Below are 26,473 nucleotides of genomic sequence, written 5' to 3' on the forward strand. Positions count from 1 at the left end.
CATCATCTTCACAGACCTTGGACTCTCTAGCTTCTCTTATCCTTTGCAGACAATTAGAATGTGTATGTGCACATGTGCATGTGCCTGTGTGTGCCTGGGGCCTTACACTCTTGCTTAGCTTTGTTGCTCAAGGCTAGTGCTCTAACACTTGAGCCACACTTCCACTTCTGGCTTTCTGTTAGTTAACTGAAGAGTCTCTTAGATTTGTCTGCCTGTGTTGGATTCAAACCTCAATCCTCAGCCTCCTGAGAAGCTAGGATTACAGGCATAAGCCACTGGCACCCAGCTCCACTGGCTCTTTTGAATGCTTGGAGGCAGCTCCCTCTCAGAAGCCTCACAGCTGGGGAGGGGTCGCTGTGGTGGCACACCTGGGATCTCACTCTGTCCACTTGCGCCCCAACATACAGAAGCATGGGCCACATTCAGCAGCCCTTCTACCTGTCCTTGTCCCTACAGTAGCCAAGGCTAACCCAGAGCCAGTAGCCACAGGGTCCAAACCACTTGGAAATAGCCCAGAGCTCCTGGGGCCTTTGATGCCACTGGGATGAAAGGAGGAAAGGGCTGAGACAATGCCACCGCATAGGGCCCGGGAACAAGAGGAGCAGGTATGTACAGGAATATGACTTGCAACATGAGAGAAGTGGTGAAAACCCCAGAGCAAACTAAGTCTGAAGATAGGACCTGCAAGCAAGGTGGTAACCAAAATGAGCCCAAGGGAGTTGGAGGCATGGCTTAGGTGGTTGAACACCAGCCAATGAGCAAAAGTGTCAGATACCAAGTTCACGTCCCAGTCTCAGACTAAAAAAAAAGAAGAACGAAAAAAAGGAAATAAGGAAAAGAAAAGAATGGGCCCATACCTAGGATCACAGCCCAGGGACAAGGTGGAGACCCTCAACCAGAGATCATTACCACAAGGACCAGGCATGGAGGTGGGATGTAGACCAAGGATTATGGTGATAACCATGTGGCTCAACCTGGCCTCTTCTATCTGCTGTAAACCTCTGAGAGGTTTACAAGAAACTCCAGCCTGCTTGCCCCCTGAAACAAGGACCCTGGGCCTCAGTTTCTCCATGGTAGGCACACAACTGATGATGAAAGTACCTATACAGCTTGGAAAAATGTGAGCCAGAGCAAGGAAGGCTAGGAACCAAGAATCATCCTTTGGGGCACAGAACCCTGTGACCCTCGCCACACAGGGCTGGCAAGCCCAGAGGAATTTTTCCATTCCTAGAACTTCCTGGCTGATAGCCACTTTTCCTGGACAGTCTGAGGACAGCTGATGCACCTGCCCTGAACTTCATGTCCAGCCAACACCTCTCACTCTTCCCTGTACACCCCAGCCTCCCAGAACATGAGTCATCTCCTGGATGACACTATCTCTAGACCCCAGGCCTCCCTCAAGTAGTTAAAACAGGTGTCCAAACTCCCCTCCATTCATACAGATTCCAAACAGAAGTTCTGGTCCATGTGGCATGGTTGCAGGTGGAAGTTGATTCTTATAGAAACCGAGGAAATGGTTACATGGTGTTAGTTCACTGGTTGGATATCTGTTCTGAAATCACTGGCAACAATATTTTCCAGAAATCTTCATAGCACAGAATGTGCTCAGAATATAAACTGACTGTAAACAGAACTACAACCCTGCTCCAACAACACAAGATTGTCCATATATGTGTGTATGTGGAGGGTTATACATTAGTACAGGACATATGTAGAAAGGAATCAAGACATTACAAATTATTTCTGGAATATAGATCATGTATTCTTTTGTTTTCTCCTCCATGCTTTTCTAAGTTGCCTGAGTTTTGTACAATTTGGACATCTTACTTTTCTAATGAGAAAAGTAGATTAGCTGGGTGCTGGTGGCTCACGCCTGTAATCCTAGCTACTCAGGAGGCTGAGATCTGAAGATCATAGTTCAAAGCCAGCCCGGGCAGGAAAATCAGTGAGACTCTTTTTTTTTTTGGGGGGGGGGGGTCCAGTCGTGGGTCCTGAACTCTGGGCCTGGGCGCTGTCCGTCAGCTCAAGGCTAGCACTCTACCACTTGAGCCACAGCGCCACTTCTGGCTTTTTTCTTATATGGTGCTGAGGAATCGAACCCAGGGCCTCGAGCATGCAAGGCAAGTGCTCTACCACTAAGCCACCTTCCCAGCCCTCAGTGAGACTCTTATCTCCAGTAAATCACCAGATAACTGAAGTGACACTATGGCTCAAGTGGTAGAGCACTCGCCTTCAGCACTAGTTGAAGAGCTCAGGGACAGCGCCCAGGCCCAGAGTTCAAGCCGCATGACCAACAAAAAAGAAAAAAAAATTAAGAAAAACTAGAGATTGTGTGTGTGTGTGTGTGTGTGTGTGTGTGTGTGTGTGTGTGTGTGTGTGTGTGTGTGTGTGTGTGTGTGTGTGTGTGTTGCTGAGGATAGGACCTAGGGCTATCCCCAACGTGCTAGGCTAGGCAAGTGTTTGTACCTCTTAGCTGCAGCCCAGGCTACAGATTGTCTAATAATCTAAGTATAATGGAAGAAAGCCTTCTGGATCTGAAGGTGATCATTTATCACCCACTCCATTTAACCCTCATACCAGCCCAGTGTGAGAGATACTGTTGCTGCATCCAACAGATGGGAGAGCTGAGGCTGTGTAGAAGGAAATGACTTGTCTGAGGCAAAATGAAAATGAAGGCTAATTCCCTGGGCACTGGGCTTAGGGGACATTGGGAGTACAGAGAAGCTCCCACATATATGGAATGATGGAAAGAAGAGGGGCTGGGGAACAGTGGCAAAGGCCAGGCCAAAGAAGAAACTGTACATGCGCAGTGAGGGCCAGAGCAGTTGGGAAGAAACAGGAAGGATGACCCCACACCTCATTCATGAACCAAAAAAACAGCACTGGCCGTCATTTTATCTGAAGAATAATTTGGGACCCGAAAATGGCCTGGGTTTTCCAAACTCACACAAATATATGAGGATAGGCTGGGTGCCGGTGGCTCGCACCTGGAATCCTAGCTACCCAGGAAGCTGAGATATGAGGATCATAATTCAAAGCCAACCCAACCCAGGCAGACAAATCCAAGGTACTCTTCTATTCCACTAACCAGAAAAAAAACCCTAAGCTTTGAAAAAACCTGACCCAACAATTCATTTCTGCACTCAAACCCTGCAAAGGCCCTGTCCTCATACACAAAGCCAGATCGTCTATGGGAGCAAAGAATCAGAAGCTGATTCTGAGCTATGGCTCACCTGATAAAGCACCAGCCTAGAACAAAGAATCCAAGCAAGAGCATGAGGTTCTGAGTTCAAGCACACACATGCATACGTGTGTGTACCCACACACACTTACACACAAGCATTTAAGGATTTGACATAATGGTTGAGATTTAAAGAATTTCAGCTGGGGCCAGGTGCTGGTGGCTCATTCCTGTCAGCTACTCAGGAGGCTGAGATCTGAGGATAGGAGTTTGAAGCCAACCCAGGCAAGGAAGTCCATGAGACTCTTATCTCCAATTAGTTATACCAAAAAATCTAGAAGTTAAACTGTGGCTCAAGTGGTAGAGGGCTACTACCCTTGAGCACAGTACCTCAGGGACAACTCTCAGGCCCTGAGTTCAAGCTCCAGTACAAGCACACACGCTCACACATACAGAAACAGAGTAAAGTAACTCTGGCAGTATCTACAGCATGAATCCAGGCAATTGGTTGTATGTGTTTGTTGAACTATTTTTCCTACTCCTTTGTATGTTTAAAATTATTATAATAAAAAGTAAACACAAAAACCTCCATTATTAACTGTCAATCTATCCACCAATCAGGCAGGACAAGTATTTGACGGGACAGTGCTGGGAGATGGGCCCTCCTAACCAACTGTGCTGGCAAGAATTGGGAATTGGGAGTCTCTTGGGAGGATCATTGGGTAGAACCTGTCCTGTGGGTGAACAGCCTAAAATGTACACAAACAAGAAACCAGAACAGCCATGAACCCATCAATGCTGTAGAGACCCACCAAGCCTTCCAACCGCACACGTGTCGTTAGAAACCAGTCTGCAAGATATCAATAGTGGGAGATAAAAAGAGGTGGGGACAATATCTGTGAGTATAAGCTGCGTTTTCAAGAGAATCAACCTGTACATCTGGGCTAGAACATGCTTTGATTACTCTGAAAAGAGGAGGAAACCAAGCTCCAGGAATATGAATACAGGCGGAAGCCAATGGAAATCCATTGTCCTTGCAGACTCTGTGTCATCCCCACATGCCTGTGGTTTTCCTCCAGAAACAATAGCAATGGAAGTGAGGAAAGGAAGAAGGCGTGGCCTGACAGAAGCCCCTTGACACACACATGGAGGGCGAGGCTGTCCCTTCAATCAGTGGGGGATCTGCATGGTCTTGCTGCCGAATGGCCTTCCTCTGAGATGGGACACACTATCTGCTGTTGGGAGTGAGGAGTGAGGGGCCCTGAGGGTGAAACAGATCATGGAAGAGCTCTGAAATGAGAACAGGTTATATGGCCAAGACTGGTCACTGCAGTTCAGTGACCCCTCAGGAGACACATTTGAAGGTATACCCTGGCCTGGCAGAAGGTAGGTAAGGGAGAAAGGAATAGGATGGGGCCTGGAGTCCCCAAGAGGTCTGAGAAGAGAAGCAGAGACCAAGAGAGGTCAAGACAGCCAGAGGAAGCAGGAGGCTGTAGCAGGATCTGGCAGGACAGCAGGCCTGACAGGGAGGCCCGGGAGCAAAGAAGTTCTGAGAGCCACAGGGACACACAGTACTCTAAGACCAGGGATCTAGGGATCTGATGACATCACACCAGCAACCCATTCAGTCACATGGGTTGAAGACTACAGTCATACCAGGTTCCAACAGTTCACACTCGTAAGCCTAGCTACTCAGGAGTCTGAGATCTGAGGATCAAGATTCAAAGCCAACAAGAAAGAGCATGGGACCAATTAAGCACCAAAAAGTTGGAAGTGGAACTATGACTCAAGTGGTAGAGTACCAACCTTAAGTGAAAAAGTTCAGGGACAGTACCCAGGGCTTGAGTTCAAGCCCCAGGACAAGCACCAAAAACACATACATACGTACATATATACATATATACATACAAACATATGACTGCGATCAGCATCTCAAAGTGCTGACATTTTCTTTTTTCTTTTTTTTTTTCTTTTTTTTTTTTTTTTGCTGGTCCTGGGGATTGAACTCAGGGCCTGGGCTTTGTCCCTGAGCCCTCTCTTTTCTCAAGGCTAGAGCTCTACCATTTGAGCCACAGCACCATTTCCAGCTTTTTCTGTGTATGTGGTACTGAGGAATCAAAGCCAGGGCTTCATGCATGCTAGGCAAGCACTCTACTACTAAGCCACATTCCAGCCTGACATTTTCACCTTTGAACATGAGTCTGCTGTGAGGTCTGACAGGACCCACAAGCACACAAAACAGGACAGAAACAAATGCATGTGACACAGGGGTCTGCTGGGCCTGGCTGCCCTAAACATGCAGAGATCCCCAGACACACAGAAGATCCAGCCCAGTCGTGGCTTCTCCAAAACAAAAATGCTTAAGAGGACAGTTTCCATCAAATGGGAAACAAACTGGAAAGAAATAAGAGGAAAGAAAAGTGAATCAAACTGAATGAGTAGCCAGGCACTGGTGGCTCACACCTGTAATCCTAGCTACTCAGGAGGCTGAGATCTGAGGATCACAGTTCAAAGCCAACCTGGGCAGGAAAGTCCATGAGACATCTCCAACTAATAACCAGAAACTGGAAGTGAAGCTGTGGCTCAAAGTGGTGGAGTGCTAGCCTTGAACAGAAAATCCCAGGGACAGCACCCAGGCCCTGAGTTCAAGCCCCATGACCAACCAAAAAAGAAAATAAAATCAAAACCAGGCACTGTTGGCTCAAGCCTGTAATCCTAGCTACCAGGAGGCTGAGATCTAAGGATCACAGTTCAAAGCCAGCTCAGGCAGGAAAGTCCATGAGACTCTTTTTTTGTTTTGTTTTGTTTTCTTTTTTGGTACTGGGGATCGAACCCAGGACGTTGCACTTGCTAGGCAAGTGCTTTGCCACTGAGCTACATCCCAGCCCAAGTCCATGAGACTCTTATCTCCAATAAACCACTAGAAAACTGGAAGAGGTGCTGTGGCTCAAATGGTAGAGCACTTGCCTTGAGCTGAAGAGCTCAGGGACATCACTCAGATTCAGATGCCAGTGGCTCATTCCTGTAATCCTTAGCTACTCAGGAAGCTGAGATCTGAGGATCACAGTTCAAAGCCAGGCCAGGCAGGAATGTCCATAAGACTCTTATCTCCAATTACCCACTAAAAAAATGGAAGTGGAAGACTGGGAAGGTGGCTCAGTGGTAGAGCGCTTGCCTTGCATGCCTGAGGCCCTGGGTTCAATTCCTCAGCACCACATAAGCAAAAAGAAAAAAACTGGAAGTGGCGCTGTGGCTCAAGTGGTAGAGCGCTAGCCTTGAGCTGAAGAGCTGAGGGACAGCGCCCAGGCTCAGAGTTCAGGCCCCACAACCGGACAAAAAAAAAATAAAATGGAAGTGGAGCTGTGGTTCTAGTGGTAGAGCACTGGCCTTGTGCACAATGATCAGAGACAGTGCCCAGGCCCTGAGTTCAAGCCATAGTACACAGACACACACACAGACACACACACACACACACACACTCATAGTACATCTGTCAGCCTGCTCCCCCCCATTTGTTAAACAAAGTTCTTTGAGATGTCTAACCAGCCCAATGGAAGCCATGACAAACTAGGACTGCAGGGACATGGCTGGGGACTTAAAGCTTAAGGCCACTGTGGTGAAGAGAGTCTGTGATCCTGGCATGGGACAGTTGTGGCATGTGAGGTGGATTCAGATGTTCTGGTCCAGCCTATTCATGCTGTAGGGGGGAAGAGGCCTGGGAGGAAAAGGCTGTCAAGGCCTGCCACTGAGTAATGGTGAACTCAGCCACCTGTCCCATCCCTTCCGGAGCCCAGCTGCTCCCTGATCTGTGGTAGTCACTTTCCAGGGAGGGTGAAATAGTCTGATGGAAACTATCTTGTAAGCATCAAGCCCTGAAGAAAGCACAAGGGGTGGCAAGTCACCACAGCCAGGAAGTCCACATTCACTTTCCAAAAGCTCAGATTGGCAGCCCCCCAGGGCCTGGGTGGAGGGTCATAACAGAGCCACATAATGCACTGGGCTCACATTGGAGGTGCAGCTCAGAAGAACATTCTGGGCTGGACTCTCCATGTTTGATAGCAGGACTAAGGGCCTCAGGAGATGCTCTCAATGGCTCTGTGTCCAAAGCTGATAGGTGCCAGGCACTCTACAAAGGTCCCTGGTGAGGCAGAGAAGTATGGCCCACACCAGGGGCCAGCTGGCACCTGCCACCGTCAGTTCACACTGGTCCAATGATCCAGGAAGACGGATCTAGGAAATGGCCTCAAAGTGGAGGTGAGACATTGATGGGCACTATGCCCATCTGCCCTGAACCTCCTGCTCATTTGGCACAGAAAGCTCTTCTATGAAGAAACCTCATTTGTGTCCCCTGAACAGACAGCCCTACCTCAACCGAATGTCCTACATCCTTGCAAGGAACAAGCAGCTCATTCCTGTAGAAAATTCAGAAAACCACAAAGAAGCACAAAATAATTCACTCTAAGCCCTACTTCCTGTTTTGTTTCCTATGGGACTTTGTACAAATTTGAAATCTGTCGACCTTTTGTCCCTGAAGGGCCCTAACATGACCATTTAAGATATCTGTGTGACATCTGTTACCAGGCCTAATTTCTTCCTTCTTCATACCCCTTATTCTCAGGTTAAATATGTACTACTTTCTTTTTATTTTTCTTTTTCTTTTTTTGGTCGGTCGTGGGGCTTGAACTCTGGGCCTGGGCGCTGTCCCTCAGCTCTTCAGCTCAAGGCAAGCACTCTACCACTTGAGCTACAGCGCCACTTCCAGTTTTCTGGTGGTTATTGGAGATAGGAGTCTCACAGTCTTTCCTGCCCAGGCTGGCTTTGAACCATGATCCTCAGATCTCAGCCTCCTGAGTAGCTAGGATTACAGGCGTGAGCCACCAGGGCCCGGCACATGTATTACTTTCAAAGATTGGGGGGGGCGGGGGGAATGATGAGCTTTACAAGGGACTTTTTTTTTTCAAACCATGACTCCTTTTGTGCTCAGGCATAAGCCACGTATGGTAGTGCATCCACATAATTCCAATCTCTTAGGAGACTGAAGTAGGAGGATCTCAAGTTCAAGGTCAGCCTGGACAACATAATGAGACCTTGTCTCAAAAAACTCAACTGGAGTAAAATTAATTTATTCATTAAATAAAATTATCTGTGGCAGTTGCTCCTCCCAGAGTAGAGCATTCCTGTACAGGTGTCCAAGAAGGAAGTATTTTAGTACAACTGGGGTTCTGCCAGCTTGGGGGTTCCCCCCGCCCAGTCTTCCTCCAGTTAGTCCTTTAAATTCACCCAGATACCCAGGCCATCATCAGCTGCCTGCCACCGCCATCATGCGTTGCCTCCTTAGCCTTGTGTTTGGCCTGCTCACCCTGGAGGCTGTCCTGGCTCAGGACCCACACTCCACCCCAGGTAAGCCTCAGCCTTCCATCAAACTCCAGGACAGGCCCGTGAAGGTCCACAGACTCATCTCTGCTCTTCATGGAACCCAATGGGCATAGGGCACTGGTAGTTTTAAGAAGGGGAGAGGAAGAGAGGACCAGGAGGGCTCACATCAGGGAGGGGGCCAGAAATGAGAGAAAAGCAGGGCCCCATTCATACATGGAGTTGCTGCAAGCCATGATCCCTAGATGAGAAATGTCCAAGCTAGAAGACGATGTGATGGACAGGAGGTTTGTCCTCCAGCTCTGACCAACTCTGATTAGTCCTTCATTTTTCTACCTCTGACAGAGGCCTGAAGCTTGCTTCCTAATTTTAACAGCTGATTTCTTATACTTTGACCCATTCTACCTCAGTTTTAATTTTTTTTTCTCCTCTAAGAAATGGCACTTAGGGTTGAGTGTGGTAGTACATGCCTGTAATCCCAGCCTCTCGGGAGACAGAAGTAAAAGGATCATGGTTGGGGCTGGCACAGGCAAAAACCCAAGGGCCAATCTAAAAAATAAGCAAAAAGAATTAAGAAGCCAGGCGCTGGTGTCTCACAGCTGAAATCCTAGTTACTTGGGTGGCTGAGATGTGAAGCTCATGCTTCACAGCCAATCCAGTCAGGAAAGTCTGCGAGACTCTTATCTCCAATAATCACCAGAAAAGCAGAAGTGGCACTGTTCAAAGTGGTAAAGTGGTAGAGTGAGCCTGAGCAAAATTTGAGCTCAGGGACAGTGTCCAGGCCCCACGACTAACAAAAAAAAAAAAAAAAAAAAGGAGTTAGGGACACACAAAGCCCTGAATCCATATCCCAGGCTGCTAAAAAAGAAAAAAGAAAAGTAAAAAGAACAAAGAAATGGCATCTTGGACTGTAGGAAGTTGGGCTCCCTTGTAGCTTCTATCTGCATCTCCAACTGGCCTTCCTGAAGGGCTCTAGAGGTGAGAATGGACCTGAGCCCCGCTGACCTGCCTGTCCCCTGTGCAGCTCTGTACACGTGCCCTGCCATCAACCCAGCAGAAGAAACTACCTCCACAAAAGAGTGCTATAACAACAATGATTGTGTGGACAACACCATTTGCTGCCCTAGTATCCGTGGCTCCATCTGTAAAGCCCCCATCAAAGGTATGGCTCTGAGGAGAGGAGTGGAAGGGTGGGGGGTAGGGGAGAGAGCACCAACAAGGTTCGGCAGACATGTTTGCATCCACCTACCACCCTGTCTGTGAGCTCCCTTCATCTGCCAGCCCCACCTTGGACTCTCCCATCCACCTGGCCCTGAAGATCCCCAGCAACTTGCCCATTTCTAAGATGGGGGAGGAGGATTTCAGGTCAGGAGGCCAGTGAACTGGGCCTTCGCATCAAAGAGTTTCAGGTAACTGGGCACTAGGGGCTCACACCTGGAACACTAGCAATACAGAAGACTAAAGTCTAAGGATTGTGGTTCAAAGCCAGCCCAGGTAAGGAAGTCTTTGAGATTCTTACCTTCAATTAGCCATCAAAAAGCTGAAAATGGAGCCGTGGCTCAAGTGGTAGAGCACCAGCATCGTGCTCAGAGCACTCTGAGCACCCTGAGTTCAAGTCCTAGTACTGGACTACACACACACCAAAAAGAAAAAGAAAGAAAGGTGGGAGTGGGCTGGGAATGTGGCTTAGTGGTGGAGTGCTTGCCTAGCGTGCACGAAGCCCTGGGTTTGATTCCTCAGTACCACATACATAGAAAAAGCCAGAAGTGGCATTGTGGCTCAAGTGGTAGAGTGCTAGCTTTGAGCAAAAGAAGCTCAGGGACAGCCCAAGCCCTGAGTTCAAGCCCCAGGACTGGCAAAAAAAAAAAAAAAAGAGCCAGGCGCCCGGTGGCTTACACCTGTAATCCTAGCTACTCAGGAGCCTGAGATCTGAGGATCACGGTTTTTTGGTTTTTTTTGTTTTTTGGCCCGGTCATGGGGCCTGAACTCTGGGCCTGGGCGCTGTCCCTCAGGTCTTCAGCTCAAGGCTAGCACTCCACCACTTGAGCCACAGTGCCACTTTCAGTTTTTTTCTTTTTGCTTATGTGGTGCTAAGGAATTGAACCCAGGGCCTCATGCATGCAAGACACGTGCTCTACCACTGAGCCACCTTTCCAGCCCTGAGGATCACGGTTTAAAACCATCCCGGGCAGGAAAAGTCTGTGAGACTCTTATCTCCAATAAACCACTAGAAAACCGGAAGTGACACTGTGGCTCAAGAGGTAGAGTGCTTGCCTTAAGCTGAAGAGCTCAGGGACAGTGCCCAGACCCAGAGTTCAAGCCCCACAACGGACAAAAAAAAAAAAAAAAGGAAGGGGCAGGGATGGAGGGAAAGAAGAGAAGAAAGGGCTTCAAGTGATTACAGACTGGCTTGTCTCTTCTCCCCACTAGTTGAAGTCAAGGCTGGCAGCTGCCCAAGTTTGTCAGAATTGTCCAGCGCTGAGCAATGTCTGCTGAAGGACCAGTGTGCCCACGATGCTGACTGTTTAGGAAGCCAAAAGTGTTGCAGAAGCAGATGTGCCATGATGTGTCTGAGCCCTGTCGTAGGTACTCTTAGCACCCTCCCTTGGAGCCTTTTCTTCCTTTAGCCAACTCTAGCCAGCGGCCTCAAGGGCAAACGCAACACAGGCACAGGGTTCCACCACACCACCTGCAGATTTCCCTGGGCACTTGATGTGAAGGCTTCACAGAGGGCTTGGGGAAGCACAGGAACTGGCCCAGAAGCTGGTGGGACTTGGCCCCCGTGGGCCTTTTTGCCAGCACAGGCCTTGCTACTTAAGTCTTAGGGGCCCAGTGAGGACCTTCAAAACAGGAGCCAGCTGGGTGCCAGGGGCTCATGCCTGTCATTCTAGCTACTCAGGAATCTGAAATATAAGGATCACAGTTCAAAGCCAGCCTGGGCAGAAAAATCTGTGAGATTCTTATCTACAATTAACCACAAAAATGGAGCTACAGTGCAAGTGGTAGAGTGCTAGCTGAGTTGAAGCCCCACAACTGGCATTAAAAAAAAAAAAAATGCAGGAACCTGCATAAGATGTAGGTTCAGGCCGGGCGCTGGTGGCTCACGCCTGTAATCCTAGCTACTCAGGAGGCTGAGATCTGAGGATCGCGGTTCAAAGCCAGCCCGGGCAGGAGAGACCGTGAGACTCCTATCTCCAATAAACCACCAGAAAACCGGAAGTGGCGCTGTAGCTCAAGTGGTAGAGTGCTCGCCTTGAGCTGAAGAGCTAAGGGACAGTGCCCAGGCCCAGAGTTCAAGCCCCACGACCGACAAAAAAAAAAAAAAAAAAAAAGATGTAGGTTCAGGTCTAACTCTCCATGCACAGTAAGAAATGTACTCAGCCATCAGTTCTGAGGACTGATGGATAGGCACACATCAAGAGATGAACAGGTGAACAAACCATGACAGAAATGACCTCCCTCTCTCGTCCCAACTCCTGTCCCCCTGCAGAGAACAACCATCAGTCAGCAGCCTGCTCCGGGTCCCAGGACTGCCAGGAGTAACTGACCCAAATCTGCTCAGCAAAAGCTTTCCCTCCTGGATCCAGAGTATGTAACACCTCCTATCTGCTGCTAATAAAAATTTAAAAAATCTATTTGGTTTTGTGTCTCTTTTTTCTATCTGTCCTGGGCTCTTGGAGGGAGGACAAAGCAAATACAGAATAGCCAGAAAAGCTTTGTGGACCACTCAAGAGTCACCACACTAGCAAAAGACCCTCCCACCACTCAAAAAACATTGTGGCAGGGACCACACACTGAGATAGCCCTAAACTATGAGCTTTCAAACTACCTTGGCTGAATGGAGGTGGGGACAAGGGCAGGCTCCTCATGCTCAGCTAGGTTTCAGAGCTGCAACTGCAGTAACCTCCAGTGCTCTACAAGACTAGAGCATAGGCTGGAAGGACACAAGTCATCCAAAAGACACCAGGTGGCAGACTCCACACTGTGATATGATCCCCAATATCTACCTGGTCTTTTCCCCCATAGTGTTTGATACAAAGTCACCAGCACAGTTGATCTAAACCCACTTGGTTCTTGAGGACAGTTTTGTTTTAGAGTTACTGACAGCCTGGTACTTGTTAGGCAAGAACTCTATCATTTGAGCCATACTCCTCACCCCTAGCCCCAGTGATGGTTAACTGGCTTTGGCTTTACCAAAAGGAAAAACAAATTTCAGATGTCTAAGAGGAAATTCCCACTCCTACTCCCTGAAGAAGTTAGGCCTGTATACTCTCACAGCAACTGGGTTATGGGGGCTCTAATTTCCCTGTAGTTTGCATTTCAAAATGGTTTCCAGGCTCTTGAAGCCATTCCTGATCATAATTATTTGTTATTAGTTTACCTAAGTTACAGAGAGGAATCACTGACCTGTGCCCAGCAGGTTTTGTTGTTGTTGAAAGGATCCCACACATCCATCCCAGGGGACCATGCAGAGGCAGGCAGGCACAGGAGAAAGATTATTACAAGGTTTATTAGAGGACCCATATATCCCCTGGAAAGGGAGCACATGGCACCCTCCACTATCTAAGAAGCAACAGGGTGTAGGGGCAGGAAGTGAGGTGGGTAGGAGCCTAGGTGGGTCTGGGTGGAGAGAGGGAGGAGCCAGCTGTACCGTGGGAACTCCAGAGCTGGGAGGAGCTCAGGTCTGGGTGAAGCCAAGGACCAAAAGTGGGCACAATGCTTAGTTGTTTTACTGAGATTTGCTGTTTTCTCCCCTGTGTATTTGGGAGTATGAGTATGAAGCTATGTGTGGCTACTCACTGAAAAGGGAATGTAGATCTGCTGGTCAGCTATGGACACAGTCAGATGTAAATCAATGCAATCTTCGTGTATTTCTCATGATAATGTGTCAAGGTTTGGATGTGTGCCCCCAGACCCACGTATTAGGCCCACAGTGGCACTACTGGCAAGTAGTGGAAGCTTTGTGTGTGTGGTATTGGAGTTTGAACTCAAGGTCCTTTAATCTAAGGTAGTATACTTAAGATGGTGATACTTTAAAATGGCTGACCCCTGAACAAGATGGAACCTAGTGAGAAATTTTTAGGTCTGGGAGGCATGCCCTTGAATGACTCTGTGAGCCATCAGTCAAGTGGTCTAGGAAGACAATTGTGTGGTTTGGATATAGGCAAGAAAACCAGAGTGACCTGACAGTTTTGCAAAACAGTAATAGAGGTACTCGGCTCCCCAGGCTCCGGTCGTCCCCATTAGCCACACAGGTCCACTGCCTGCCTTGCTTTAGAAAGAAACACTGCCTAGGTCTGCTGTTGGGTTTCAGTGTGTGCCGTCAGGAGCTAAAGTGCCATCTGGCTCTCTAGCCCAGGGCAGACAGTTCAGGAAATGGCTGCAGGCGAGCTGAGGTAGAAGGATTCCAACAGCTTCAGAACTAGATGAGACCGAAAACAGACCCCAGGGTAAGTTCCACCTCCCCCTCTCGTGGCTTTTTAGATTTCAGGCAGTTTTTGTGTTGTCTGTTTCATTTGTTGAACTTGGGACCTAGGCACTGGTCCTGAGCGTTTTCCGCTCAAGGATAGCGTTCTCCCACCTTGAGCTACAGCGCCACTTCCGGCTTTCTGGTGGTTAACTGGCCAGGGCTGGCTTTGAACCGGGATCCTCAGATCTCAGCCTCCTGAGTAGCTAGGATGACAGGCGTGTGCCGCCGGCGCCCGGCGGTGTTTGTGTCTGTCTTGGGGAAGGGGGAGTTTCAGGGACTCAAGGCTGGAGCTTGCGCTCGCTGCTGGAGCCCTGCACTTGAGCCGGGCCTGCAGTGCTTTGGTTTGGAGACAGGCGCTGCCGTGAACCCCAGGCTGGTTAAGTGCGATGCTCCGGCCTCAGTCGGGTTCCCGGATGCTGGGACTACAGACGCGCACCTCCACGCCTGCATTTGGTCACCAAACCGCCCGCGTTCCCAGTCCCCAGACGGGGAGCTTGTCTCTTAGGTCTCACCCTCTTTCCTGGCTTCCGCCGGTGCCCACGGGAAAGCCGGCGCTAACCCAAGAGGACCGGGGCGGGACTTCCTGGACTGTGGCATATGCGTCACTTCCGCTTTGCCTCACTTCCGGCGGTGCTGGAGTCACGTCGGCCGCGGTGCGGCGTGGTCTCTGGGCCGGCGCGGGTGGATGGAGGTCATTGAAGGTGTCTGCGCTGCCGGCCTCTCGGCCAGGGGAGACAGGGTTGCTGAGCGTGGGCACCCGGGCGAGCGTAGGTGCGGATGGGGAAGGTAAGGGCCTAGCCAGCGCCGGCAGTCCGCGAACTCGGGGAGCCCGTCAGCAACGGGCCGAGGCGCCGGGGCCGAAGAGGCCCCAGAACCCGCGCCCGGGACCAGGGCTTCGTGGGCCGCCGGCGCCCGGAGTCGCCGCTGGGCACGGTCGGCCCCGCCAGCCACCGGCCCAGCGATCCACTCGCCCAGAGCCAACCCGCCACTGCGCACGCGCCGCCTCTGCCCCGTGTCAGCGCGGTCTGGCCTGACCAGCGCTACACTTCTTGACCTCCGGTGTCCCAGAGAATCGGGTTTCGTATCTTCATTTTAGGACCAAACTCCCGGCCTGAACCCCCGACTGGCCTTCGGACTTAGATTTTTTTCTCTGAAACTGCGACTAGACTTGTCTCAAAAATCGGAAAGATCTTGCAACGCTCTCTCACCGTCATCAGGAAGTGGGAGGTGCTGGTTTGGGCCATATGTTAAAAGCAACATCTTCAACCGGGCGCTAGTGGCTCATGTGTGTAATTGTAACTACTCAGGAGATTGGAGATCTGAGATTCGCGGTTCGAAGCCAGCCCGGGCAGGAAAGAATAAACTACCCGGAGAAAGCCGGAAGTGGCACCGTAGCTCTTGAAGGAAGTAATGTTTTGTTGATCTTGGAAAGACTGAAGTGTGTTCGGCTTGGCCGGCTGATGCCCCGTGTAGGGAGGGGCAAGTCCTGCTGTGTGGCCTAAAAGTACAAAACCTGACTTGAAGGGAGGGGAGGGGGTCCTCTTGTGGGGAGGGAGTGGAGGTACAAAGAGAAGATAATTCCATGCCATGTTATGAACTGCTTTTGATTGATTTGAGAGTTTTGCTCTTGGAAATTTGGAGATGATAGCCGAGCATTTGTCATCCCAGCTACTTACTCAGGAAGGCTGAGATCTGAAGATTGAGGTTCAGAGCCAGCCCAGGAAGAAAGTCCATGAGCTTTTTTTGGGGGGGGGGCAGTGGGAGGGGGCTTGAACTCTGGGCCTAGGCACGCTGTTCCTCAGCTTTTCAGCTCAAGGCCAGTGCTGTACCACTTGAGCCACAGAGCCACTTCCAGTTTTCTGGTGGCTAATTGGAGATACTAGTCTCAGACTTTCCTGTCCAAGCTGGTTTTGAACTTCGATCCTCAGATCTCAGCCTCCTGAGTAGCTAGAATTACAGGCATGAGCCACCAGCGCCCTGCTGTCCTGGGTTAACTCAGCATTCTATGCTGAATCAAAAATTCTGAGAATTTTTTTTTTTTTTTTTTTGCTTATAGGGCACTGAGGAATCAAACCCAGAGCTTCATACATGCTAGGCAAACACTCTACCACTAAGCCACAGTCCCAGCCCTTAAAAATTCTGAGAATTTTTGCTTCAGAAAGTAGTACTATCTCAAATGAATGTTCAAAAAGAATAATTGAGGGCTAGGAATGTGGCTTAGTGGTAGAGTGCTTGTCTCATGTGCATGAAGCCCTGGATTCGATTCCTCAGTATCACATATACAGAAAAAGCCAGAAGTGGCACAGTAGCTCAAGTAGTAGAATACTAGCCTTGAGCAAAAGAAACTCAGGAACAGTGTCCAGGCCCTGAGTTCAAGCCTCAGGACTGGCAAAAAAATAATAATAATAGGGGCTGGGAAGGTGGCTCAGTGGTAGAGCACTCGCCTTGCATGCTCGAGGCCCTGGGTTCGATTCCTCAGCACCACATAAGAAAAAAGCCGGAAGTGGTGCTGTGGCAAGTGGTAGAGTGCTAGCCTTGAGCTGAAGAGCTGAGGGACAGCGCCCAGGTCCAGAGTTCAGGCCCCACGACCAGACCCCCCCAAAAAAAATAATAATAATTGAGCTAGGGCACCAATGGCTCATGCCTATAATCCTAGCTACTCAGGAGTCTGAGAACTAAGGATCATTTTTTGAGGAAGCCCTGGCAGTAAGATCTGTGAGACTCTTCATCTCCAGTTTACCACCAAAAAAGCCAGAAATTGAACTGTGGCTCAAGTGGTAGAGTTGCCAGCCTCGAATACAAAAGCTCAGGGACAGCACCCAAGCCTCAAGACTGGCACAAAAAAAAAAAAATGAGGATGGTCTTGGGGACAGTGTAACTGTGATTTCCTATCATTATCATTGTTTTCTTTCATGTTTGGGTCAGGAACTGTCCCTACACTGCTTCCTTTTCTTTTCTCCTCAGGACTTTATAGGATCACTTGCTAGGAAGTTCTATCTACCTGTTCCTGTGGGTCATCATGGCCGCTCGCCTAGTAAAGCGATGCACGTGTCTCTTGAGAGAAGCTACCCGCCTCATCCCTGCCACAGCTCCAGTTGGCCCACTGAGACTTCCTGGGGTGACCCAAAGGACTTTGACCATTTCAGCCCCCTCACCCAGTTCCCACTCCTCAGGTTCCTTAAAAGAGCTAGTAGACAAGGAGCAAGTGTTTACTCCTTACCCTGAGCACCAAGAGGTGGACCACCTCATTGAGAAAGCCACCAGGCCAGTGGAGCTATTGCAGCTACTGAATGGTGGCCACAGCTTGCATCACAATCACCGGGCCCTCATAGTCATCCAGCTCTCACGCCTCCTGTCTGGAAAGCCAGAAGAAAAGGTCTCGCTTATACAGGATGCCCGCTTCCAGCAACTTCTCCATCTGCTCAACAGTCAGGTAGGTGACAAGGGGAGAATTGGCAGGTACCAACTATGGACATACACACACCAGCATCTTCTATGGTTTCTTTTTCTAGACTTGAGTACTTTCATGTGCTTTCTCTGTTTGTCCTCACCAAGAGCATCATTAACTGTCCTCATCTTACAGACAAGCATCTAAAATACCTGATAACACAAAGGCAGGAGATGCACCTGATTATTTGGTTGGCTGATTTGGTTTTATTGTGGGGATTTGGAATTCTGGGAAATCTTAGGACCTAACACATACAGTTTGGTTTTTGGAGAGTGTGTGTGTGAGCACATGCTTGCACGAGTGTGCACACACACAGGTGCACATGCTAGTACTTTTTGAACTCAGGACCCAGTGCTATTGCTCATGTTTTTGTTGTTTTGTTTGTTGTTGTTTTTCTGCTTAAGGCTGGCACTAAACCTCTCGAGCCACACCTCCACTTTTGGCTCTCTGCCTGTTATTTGGAGAAGGATTTCAAATGTTTGTCTGACTTTGAACCTTGATCCTCAGATCTTAGTCTCCTGAGTAGCTAACAGAGGTGAGCACCAGTGCTCAGCTATGAACATCACTCTTGAAGCTGGAGAGCATGCATTGTGACAGATGGGGGCCTGTGGAGACTGAGCTGTGCATTCATGTATTGTAGCCACATTCAACCCCTCCTGGAGAAGTGGGGCTTCTTTGTGTAGCCTTTGGGGCAGCACTCAATTTGGAAACCAGTTTCTTCCTCATGTGAGGAAAATAACTTGTCACATAGGTGCTGCTTTGGACTTTGGAAAAAAGGAAATCTAGCCCTAGTACCAGCCAAAAAGGAATGTGCTCCTAGTCTGCATTAGCCGTCCTCAGACACAGAAATCTTGGGCTTGGTTGTCAGGTGTAATTAGGAAAGGCTTGTGCTAAGTAGTTTCAAGCTACAGGCCTTTAAGTCTGGGAATGGGACATGACTTGTGAATGAGGTAGAACAGCATAGAAAGTATGCATAGTAAAGTAAGTACTGTCTCAAAACTTTTAGTTAGGGGCTGGGAAGGTGGCTCAGTGGTAGAGCGCTTGCCTTGCATGCATGAGGTCCTGGGTTCAATTCGTCAGCACCACATAAGCAAAAAAGAAAAAAGCTGGAAGTGGCTCTGTGGCTCAAGTGGTAGATTGCTAGCCTTGAGCTGAAAAGCTGAGGGACAGTGTCCAGGCCCCCCACGACCGGACCCCCCAAAAAAAATCTTTTAGTTAGGTACAAATCCTTAGATTTACACTGTGAACACTGGGTACACATTTCTTAGTGAGTACAAGTTCTGGTCCTCTAAGGCTATAATTCTTGTCCCAATTTGTTGAGTATTTTGTCATGAACTTTGAACTCAGAGCAAGGACACTGTCCCTGAGCTTTCCCCCCAACCCCCAATCCGGTAGTAGGGCTTGAACTCTGGGCCTGGGCGCTGTCCCTCAGCTCTTCAGCTCAAGGCTAGCGCTCTACCACTTGAGCCACAACACCACTTCCAGTTTCTGAGTGGTTTATTGGAGATAAGAGTCTCAGGGACTTTTCCTGCCCAAGTTGGCTTTGATCCACAATCCTCAGATCTCAGCCTCCTGAGTAGGTAGGATTACAGGCTTGAGCCACCGGCACCTAGCTGTCCCTGAGCTTTTGTGTTAAGGACAGCACTCTACCACTTGAGCCCCAGGCCTACTTCTGTCTTTTTTGGTGGCTAATTGGTCTCAGAGCTTCCTGCCCAGGCTAGTCTCAAACCACAATCTTCATATCTCAGCCTCCTGAGGAACTAGGATTACAGGCACGAATCACTGGCACCCAACTTTGCTGAGTGTTTTAAACACAACTAAGCATCTTGAGTTCTATGACTAAGCATTGAAGCACAATTGTAAGAATGGAATTCGAGGTCTGGCCCAACTGGCAGCACTCCAGACCAGATTTTAAGTCAGTGGAGAGGAAACAGTAATAGGGCAAATGGTGATGGAACTTACTGACATCCAGGATGCCGGAAAGATGTAGGCCTTGTGTGGAACTAGGGTGGCTCCAATGCTTTCCTTCCAGGCCTTTCATGCAACAGCTTCTGTTCCCAGCTCAACAACTTGAGTATGTGGTTTCTGTTCCCTTTGACAGATGAAACATTACAGGAGGTGACAGTTGTACTCATTTCACCATCTGCTGTCTGAGACCCTGAAGCAGAGGTGTGGGCTAGGTTGCTCTGTGGCCTCATAGTTCTGGGAGACCTGGAGAGACTCCTGCAGCACATAGTTGGCCTCCTCAGAAAAAAGGCTGGCACCAATGGGGCTGGACCAAAACTACTGTAACACTTGGGGGCCAACACTGCTTTGCCTGTGTGCACAGTGGAGCTTAGTGACAGAGCCTTGCAGGTCACTGGGTCTCGTGCAGAGAGTGTGGAAAGCCTTTCCACAATAAGAGCCTGCTCAGACATGCCAGATTGCTGCGGGAGTTCTTCCCAGGAATCCTTTGCATTGGGGACAGGCATGGCTTAATGGGACTAGGACTATTTGTACTCTTGTGTCAAAGCGTCCCTCTGGACCTTCATGTCTCAGGGAAGACCTGCCCTTCAAGGGACCTGCAGTCACTTGACTCCTTGCTTGGCTCACATGCCACTGGAGGATGTGTGGCAGCAGTATAACTTACAGGCAAAACTGGCCATAGAACCTCCATCTAGACCTACTTTTGATTTGTTGGCATCTTGGGTGCGTTATACCACATAGCTATGCAGGGGCCATGTGACAGGGGATATGTCTGTCAAATCAGCCATATTAAATCAAGTCTGTGTTAGTTTCTCTTACCACTTGGAGGATCCAGCTTAGCTCAGGAAGCAGGTCCAGTGCTCAGCCTAGTAAAGCAAGGCAAGAGCTGCCCTCTGGAAAATTACAGGAATGCCAGAGAAATAGGTTTACAGAGCCGGCTCCAGCCCGGATGCGTGATGGATGGGTGCCACATGTGACTTAGATTTGTCTCTTCACTGCCAGATATCCTCAGTGTGGCACGGTACCCTGGTGAAGCTGCTGCGTAGCTTGTACACACTGCCACTCCCCAGTACTTCCAAGGAGCTGCGGTCAGTGGAGCAGGAGGTTCGCTGGCGCCTACGGAGGCTTAAATACAAGCACTTGGCTTTCTTGGCCGAGTCCTGTTCCTTCGTGAAGGAGAAGCACTCCCAGGAGCTGTTGGCTGAGCTGCTGGTGCACATGGAGAGGCGCTGGACAGAGATCGAAGATGGCCGCACGGTGGTTGCCATTATGATGAAGGCAGGGCACCTCTCAGAGTCACTGATGAACCGCCTGGAAGACAAGGTATAGGGCTGGGACCAAGCAGCAGCAGCAGCCTGCCTCCCTGGGGGATTTATGCTTGTTCCTTGGGTCACAGTCCTCAGCAGAAGGGAGATGTTTCGTGCACTGGGACAGGAGCTCTGGGAGATTTTGTCCAGAGACTCAGCAGGCAAGTCCTGAAGTTAGCGGAGGTCCTGATCAGGACTGGACTAGCCCTTTCACAGTCCCACTTCTTACTGGAACTGTCCTGGATGTATGTGTTCCATTTTCCCCCTCCCCTCATGCCACAAAATAGCACTGTCCTTGCAGTCAAGTCAAATTCAGCTCCCATCCTGCCATGGTGGGGGCTGGCCCAGATGACTGCCACAGCAAGCTTGTAGCCCATGGGCCCCAGCTCCCTTGCTTTGGGGCCTGGGGATAAATTTGGCTGCAGACATTGTATTCCAGATCCAGGGCTCCCTGGAGCAGGTGAGGAGGCAGGCCTGCACAGAAGGGCCTGTGTTGAGTCAGCTCAGGCCCAGTTGCTGTCTCACAGGGGCTGCATTGGATGGGACCCCTGCCCCCCAGCTCGTCCCCACCACTTGAGGCCATCAAGCTGACCCCTGCACGGCTGTGGTTGACAGTGCCTGGAGCTGGTGGAACAGTTCACCCCTGACGAGATGCGGAAAGTGTTGCTGACGCTGGCAGCTCAGAATCGGCGGTCCGTGCCGCTGCTGCGGGCCATCTCCTATCACCTGGTACAGAAGCCCTTCCAGCTGACCAAAGGCATGCTCCTGGACCTGGCCTACGCCTATGGTGAGGAGGGAGAAAGCCCTGGCTAGGCAGGTGCCTGCAGCTGTGTCAAATTCAGTGCGTGTCCTGACTGTGGCAGGCACTGGCCCAGAAGGCTGCCACAGAAACACTGTGACTCATGGGCCCTGTTCCTCTTGCCTGGGTTCAGGGATAAATTTAGTCACAAGACACCAAGCCCCTAGACCTCAAGACTGTGGTGGTTTAGAGCAGTGGGTGGCAGTGACCTCCCTAGCTAAGCCTGTTGTCTGTTCTGTCCCAAAGGTAAACTCAGCTTCCATCAGACCCAAGTGTCCCAGCGCCTGGCTGCTGACCTACTGTCCCTCTTGCCCAGCTTGACCCCCGGTGAGGTGGCCCACTGTGCCAAGTCCTTCGCTTTGTTGAAGTGGCTCAACCTGCCCTTGTTTGAAGCCTTTGCCCAGGTGAGTCAGTCAGCTGGGGCTCTCCTGTGCCTGACCCCAACTGAGAAGCCTCCCACCTGCCTCAGGTGGGAACTGTTGCTTTAGTTGGGAAGCAGACCCAGCCTGATGATATTTGTGGGTGTTTAATGCAGGTTTCTTAATTTACTTGGAACAAGATGTTACTGTTTTGGGTGGGGAGAGTATTTGCAAGCCTCTTCCTGTTTCCATTCATATTGGAGCAGCCATAGCAGGGAGAGTGCACTGGGTATGGCTGGCCACCCCACGTGCAATGCAGGACAGACAATACTGCCTTTGACGTCCTGAAGCTGATGGGCACCAAGTGTGCTAGTCAGGGAGCATCTCTTTTTTTGTTGTTGTTAGTGGTGGAGCTTGAACTCTGGGCTTAGGGGCTGTCCTTCAGCTCTTCAGCTCAAGGCAAGCACTCTGCCACTTGCGCCACAGCGCCACTTCTGGTTTTCTGGTGGTTTATAGGAGAGAAGTCTCATAGACTTTTCCTGCCTGGGCTGGCTTTGAACTGCAATCCTCAGATCTCAACTTCCTGCGTAGCTAGGATTATAGGTGTGAGCCACCAGTGCCCAGCTTCAGGGAGCATCTTCAGAGCTCCTGTTAGAGAGGTGGATCCTGGTCTCTGTCTACAGTGGGCAGTTGCCACTAGACGGAGAAGCACCTTGGCATGGGGGGTAAGTCTTGGAGCTGCCTCTTGCTAGCAAGGTGCTCATGCTTCCTTCTGATGGCACAGCACCTCTTGAAGAGAGCTCAGGACATCACCCTGCCTCATGTGTGCAATGTACTTTTGGCTTTTGCCCGTCTGAACTTCCGTCCAGAACAAGATCACTTCTTCAACTTGGTATGTGTGCTGGGCTCTCACTCCCCTGCCCCCTCACTGCCAGCTGCTTGCCTGGATTCCCCGGGCTGGGTGGAAGGGCATACAACACCTGGCTTGGGAATGGGAGGTCTTACCTGTACTTTGTTGGATTTTTTTTTTTTTTTTTTTTTTTTGGCCTACTGATGCTCAGAAGTCTCTGGCCCACTGCAGAGACGCCTGCAGGTCTCCCTGCTGCAGAGGTCTGCAGTAACGAAGGGCAGGGGCATCAAAGGAGCCAGCAGACCCACTTGACTCTGCTCCCCAGGAGCTTTATAGTCAGGGCATCAGCTGCTTTACCTCCAGGTGGTGCTCTGATCCTATAGGACCTGAAACTGCAGAAGGGATCCGCAGTTTTAGGCACCTGCTACTGGGCAGATAGAGCTAAGTGCCTCCAGATGTCACTGTGTGGCAGTATACTAAGAAGGAAGGGCAGCTTATGTTGCACCATGCCTCTGGCCAGCATTCTGCTCTGGCTCCAATGTCACAGGTCATTGGTTACTGTCCCTTCTCGATATTGCAGTCCCTGGGCAGAGTCTGCTTTCTCTGCCTGTCCTTTCTCACCCTGTCCTTGGCCCAGGTGCATGAGAAGCTGGAGCCAGTCTTGATGAGCCTGGAGCCAGCTCTGCAGGTGGACCTGGTGTGGGCCCTGTGTGTGCTGCAGCAGGTGCAGGAGGCAGAGCTGCAGGCTGTCCTCCACCCTGGAGTTCACGGGCAATTTCTAGGTGAGCACCCTGCCCCTCCCATCACCTTTGCTGCTATTGGGCAGTTTATCTGGTCTTTTTTTTTTTTTTTTGCCAGTCCCGGGGCTTGAACTCAGGGCCTGGGCACTGTCCCTGAACAACTTTTTGCTCAAGGATAGCACTCTACCACATGAGCCACAGTGCAACTTCTCACTTTTTCTGTGTATGTGGTACAAAGGAATCAAACCCAGGGCTTCATGCATGCTAGGCAAGCATTCTACCACTAAGCCACATTCCCAGCCCCTTACCTGGTCTTCTAGCCTAGAGACAGGGGGAAATTGAACTACTGATGGGAGAAACCACCTTAGGTTTTCTCAGTCCACTCCCTGAAATTGATCTGAGGAGCATTCAGAGCAGGGGAGAGGGTGTGGCCTTTCTACCTAGACCTTCATCTCTGTTCTTGCTCTCTACTCACCCACTTTCTCTTACAGCAAGCAAGTCTCCAAAGGACCAGGGCACCTTTCAGAAGCTGCTCCACATCAATGCCACTGCCCAGCTGGAGCACCCTGAGTACAGGGGGCCCCTTCTGCCAGCCTCTGCTGTGGCCTCCCTTCCACTCATCCCTGCCAGGAAGGTGACTCCCCTGCAGAAGGATCTGCAGCAGACCCTGAAGGCATTGCTTGGAGAAGCTGACCGGGGAAGTTTTGAGGTGGCCACACAGTATGGATGGGTGCTAGGTAACAGGATCATTCCAACTCTGCCCTGGAGCATGGGCTGCAGATCTGTACCTGTGGGCTCTAAAGGGCAACACAGGTTCTCTATATCCTCCCCACAGATGCAGAGGTGCTGCTGGATACTGATGGCCAGTTTTTGCCCCTGAGGGATTTTGCCTCACCTCACCTTGCCCAGCCAGTTGGGAGCCAGCCACTGCCCCCAGGAGCTAAAAGGTGAGTGGTCTGAGATGCTCTTGTCACAGCCCTGGTACAAGTCACACAGCACTGCTGTCACCTGTGTGCTCAGAGCTGTCTGTGCCTCTCCCTCCTGAGGGGTGAGGGGTGAGAGGCCAACCTCGGCAGCCATCTTTTTCCTGCCAGGCTCGCTTTCCTGCGCTGGGAGTTCCCCAACTTCAACAGCCGGAGCAAGGATTTGCTGGGCCGCTTTGTTCTGGCCCGGCGCCACCTTATGGCCGCAGGCTTCTTGATAGTAGACGTGAGTACTTTTTGGGCAGGCAGATGGTCACTGCCCAGGGAAAAGTCCCCACCCATTTTAGAGGAGCTGCCTCTTGCCCCTGTGGGTGCCTTTGGAAGGCCCCAGGCTGGTCTGGAACCATGATCCTCCTGATATAAGAAGCTAAGCCTCCCAAGTAACTAGATGACAGGCTTGCATCACTACCTCAGCCCTATAACATCTTTAGGATGTAGGAATCCTTTGGGCCCTCTGCAGCTCGCAGGACCTTCTAGCACTGGCAGCATCCCACCCCCTCCCTCCAGCTTTCTGGTCTCTTCTGATGACTGGAGGCCAAGGGATGGACATTACAGAATGGTCAGTCATAAGAGGTTGAGGGGTCTGCACAGGCAGTGGGACCGGTCCCTGGCCAATGAGCCCCTTAACCCACCACTTCCCTGTAGGTCCCATACTATGAATGGCTGGATCTCAAGTCTCAATGGCAGAAGGGTGCCTACCTTAAGGACAAGATGCGCAAAGCAGCAGCAGAGGAGCTGGCCAAGTGAGCTGTCAATCACCTCAGCCTGGACCACATGCCAAGGGACTGGCTGTGCTGGGGCCCAGCAGTTTGAGTGCTGGCAGGCAAGAGCTGTCACCTTGGAGGATGTGCATCTCAGTACAGGGCTTTGGCCAGAGTGAGGGGTGCCAGCAGCTCTTCAGAGACCATAAGATGATCCTATCCTGGGTAATAATAAATCGTTTATTTTGGTGTGTAGCACCAAGCAGCTTCCTGGGCCTTGTCACTCATAACACCCTTACTCTTACCCACCTACTTGTCTGCCTCAGACGGCTAGCCTCGTCCAGGGCTCTGCCCTTTGCACCCTGTCCTCCAGCAGAGGAAGACTGATTGAGGGACAGACACTCAGGGCCCAGGCAAGAGCTGTTTTCTGCCTGTCTCCTGCTTTTCCCTGGAACCGTGCCTATCTAGTGCACATCTGTACTGACAAGGAGTCTGATCAGCATGTCCATCCTGAAGCTTGAACCTCCGGGGCTAAGACTGCTGAGTGTCAGGCTTTCCTCATATGGTGAGCAGGGTCTTTGTCCAATTGTAGTTGGTTACTTTATCCTTCTCCTGGGAGGCTTCTTCCCACTCCTTCTCCACACTAGAGTCCCTAATGGCCCCTATGACAGTAGTGTGAAGGCTGGCTGGGCTCTGAGAGATTAGAGGAACTTGGCTGAGACCACAGGGTTCAGAGCCAGACTCAGTCACGACTTCATGACTTCTCTGACCAAAGCCTTGACTGCGGTCCCAGAACCATCTCAGGGTACTTCCTTCCAGCCTCTCAAGACATGTACATGTACACTGCAAGCAATCCAGAAGGTGGGGGCAGAGGAACTTACTGGCATCTGGCCTCTGCTTCTCCCTAAGAAAGAAAAATTAGCCTTTGCACTCCCCACCCTGACCCCGAATCTTGGCATTTTCTGTAAGGCCTGTGGCCAGGTACACAGAACCCACATCCTTGTCCTGCCCAGGCAGAAGAGTAACACCTGGCTCAGCTGTAAGGGAGCAAGCAGTGAACTGGCTTCTTGGAGGCAGGAATGGCCTTCTGAAGAAGAGCTAACCAAGTGGCTGCTTGCAGTGGCACCTGCCATGTATGTAGCATGTTAGGGGCATGGAGCTGTTGAGAAAGAGCCTGTGTCTTAGTGTCTTAGGAAAATAAAGATTTTCCCTGTGCACTTCTTGGGATCACTGGATTTTATTTGAGGTAATGAGGGAGAGGCCCACTGCAGTTAAAACACTCAGGTGACTAGCTCTA

The 26,473-nt window shown here is 50.4% G+C and overlaps 1 protein-coding gene and 2 non-coding genes across 3 annotated transcripts; all 3 read left to right on the forward strand.

Moving 5' to 3' along the window:
* Window positions 1-14,649: 14,649 nt before the first annotated feature.
* On the forward strand, window positions 14,650-25,445 carry Tbrg4 (transforming growth factor beta regulator 4). The gene is made up of 11 exons (XM_070014588.1): window positions 14,650-14,810; window positions 16,989-17,457; window positions 20,440-20,760; window positions 21,360-21,531; window positions 21,790-21,947; window positions 22,687-22,794; window positions 23,390-23,534; window positions 23,984-24,229; window positions 24,328-24,439; window positions 24,587-24,701; window positions 25,121-25,445. Exons 2-11 carry the CDS (start codon window positions 17,044-17,046, stop codon window positions 25,220-25,222), a joined length of 1,893 nt encoding a protein of 630 aa, XP_069870689.1. The 5' UTR covers window positions 14,650-14,810; window positions 16,989-17,043; the 3' UTR covers window positions 25,223-25,445.
* On the forward strand, window positions 21,041-21,175 carry LOC138822083 (small nucleolar RNA SNORA5). The gene has a single exon (XR_011370313.1). It is a non-coding gene; the product is annotated as a small nucleolar RNA SNORA5 (small nucleolar RNA).
* On the forward strand, window positions 21,567-21,701 carry LOC138822082 (small nucleolar RNA SNORA5). Its single transcript, XR_011370312.1, has one exon. It is a non-coding gene; the product is annotated as a small nucleolar RNA SNORA5 (small nucleolar RNA).
* Window positions 25,446-26,473: the final 1,028 nt, after the last annotated feature.

Source organism: Dipodomys merriami, unplaced genomic scaffold, assembly GCF_024711535.1.
Source record: "Dipodomys merriami isolate MVZ:Mamm:240054 unplaced genomic scaffold, mDipMer1.0.p SCAF_98, whole genome shotgun sequence".
NCBI lineage: Eukaryota > Metazoa > Chordata > Mammalia > Rodentia > Heteromyidae > Dipodomys > Dipodomys merriami.

Bases quoted from the DNA above. Each gene is read 5' to 3' on its own strand.
- Tbrg4 (XM_070014588.1), top strand. From the start codon at position 17,044: ATGGCCGCTCGCCTAGTAAAGCGATGCACGTGTCTCTTGAGAGAAGCT. The intron at 21,948-22,686 runs GTGAGTCAGTCA...CTGATGGCACAG, and splicing joins TGTTTGAAGCCTTTGCCCAG to CACCTCTTGAAGAGAGCTCA. The intron at 23,535-23,983 runs GTGAGCACCCTG...TTTCTCTTACAG, and splicing joins AGTTCACGGGCAATTTCTAG to CAAGCAAGTCTCCAAAGGAC.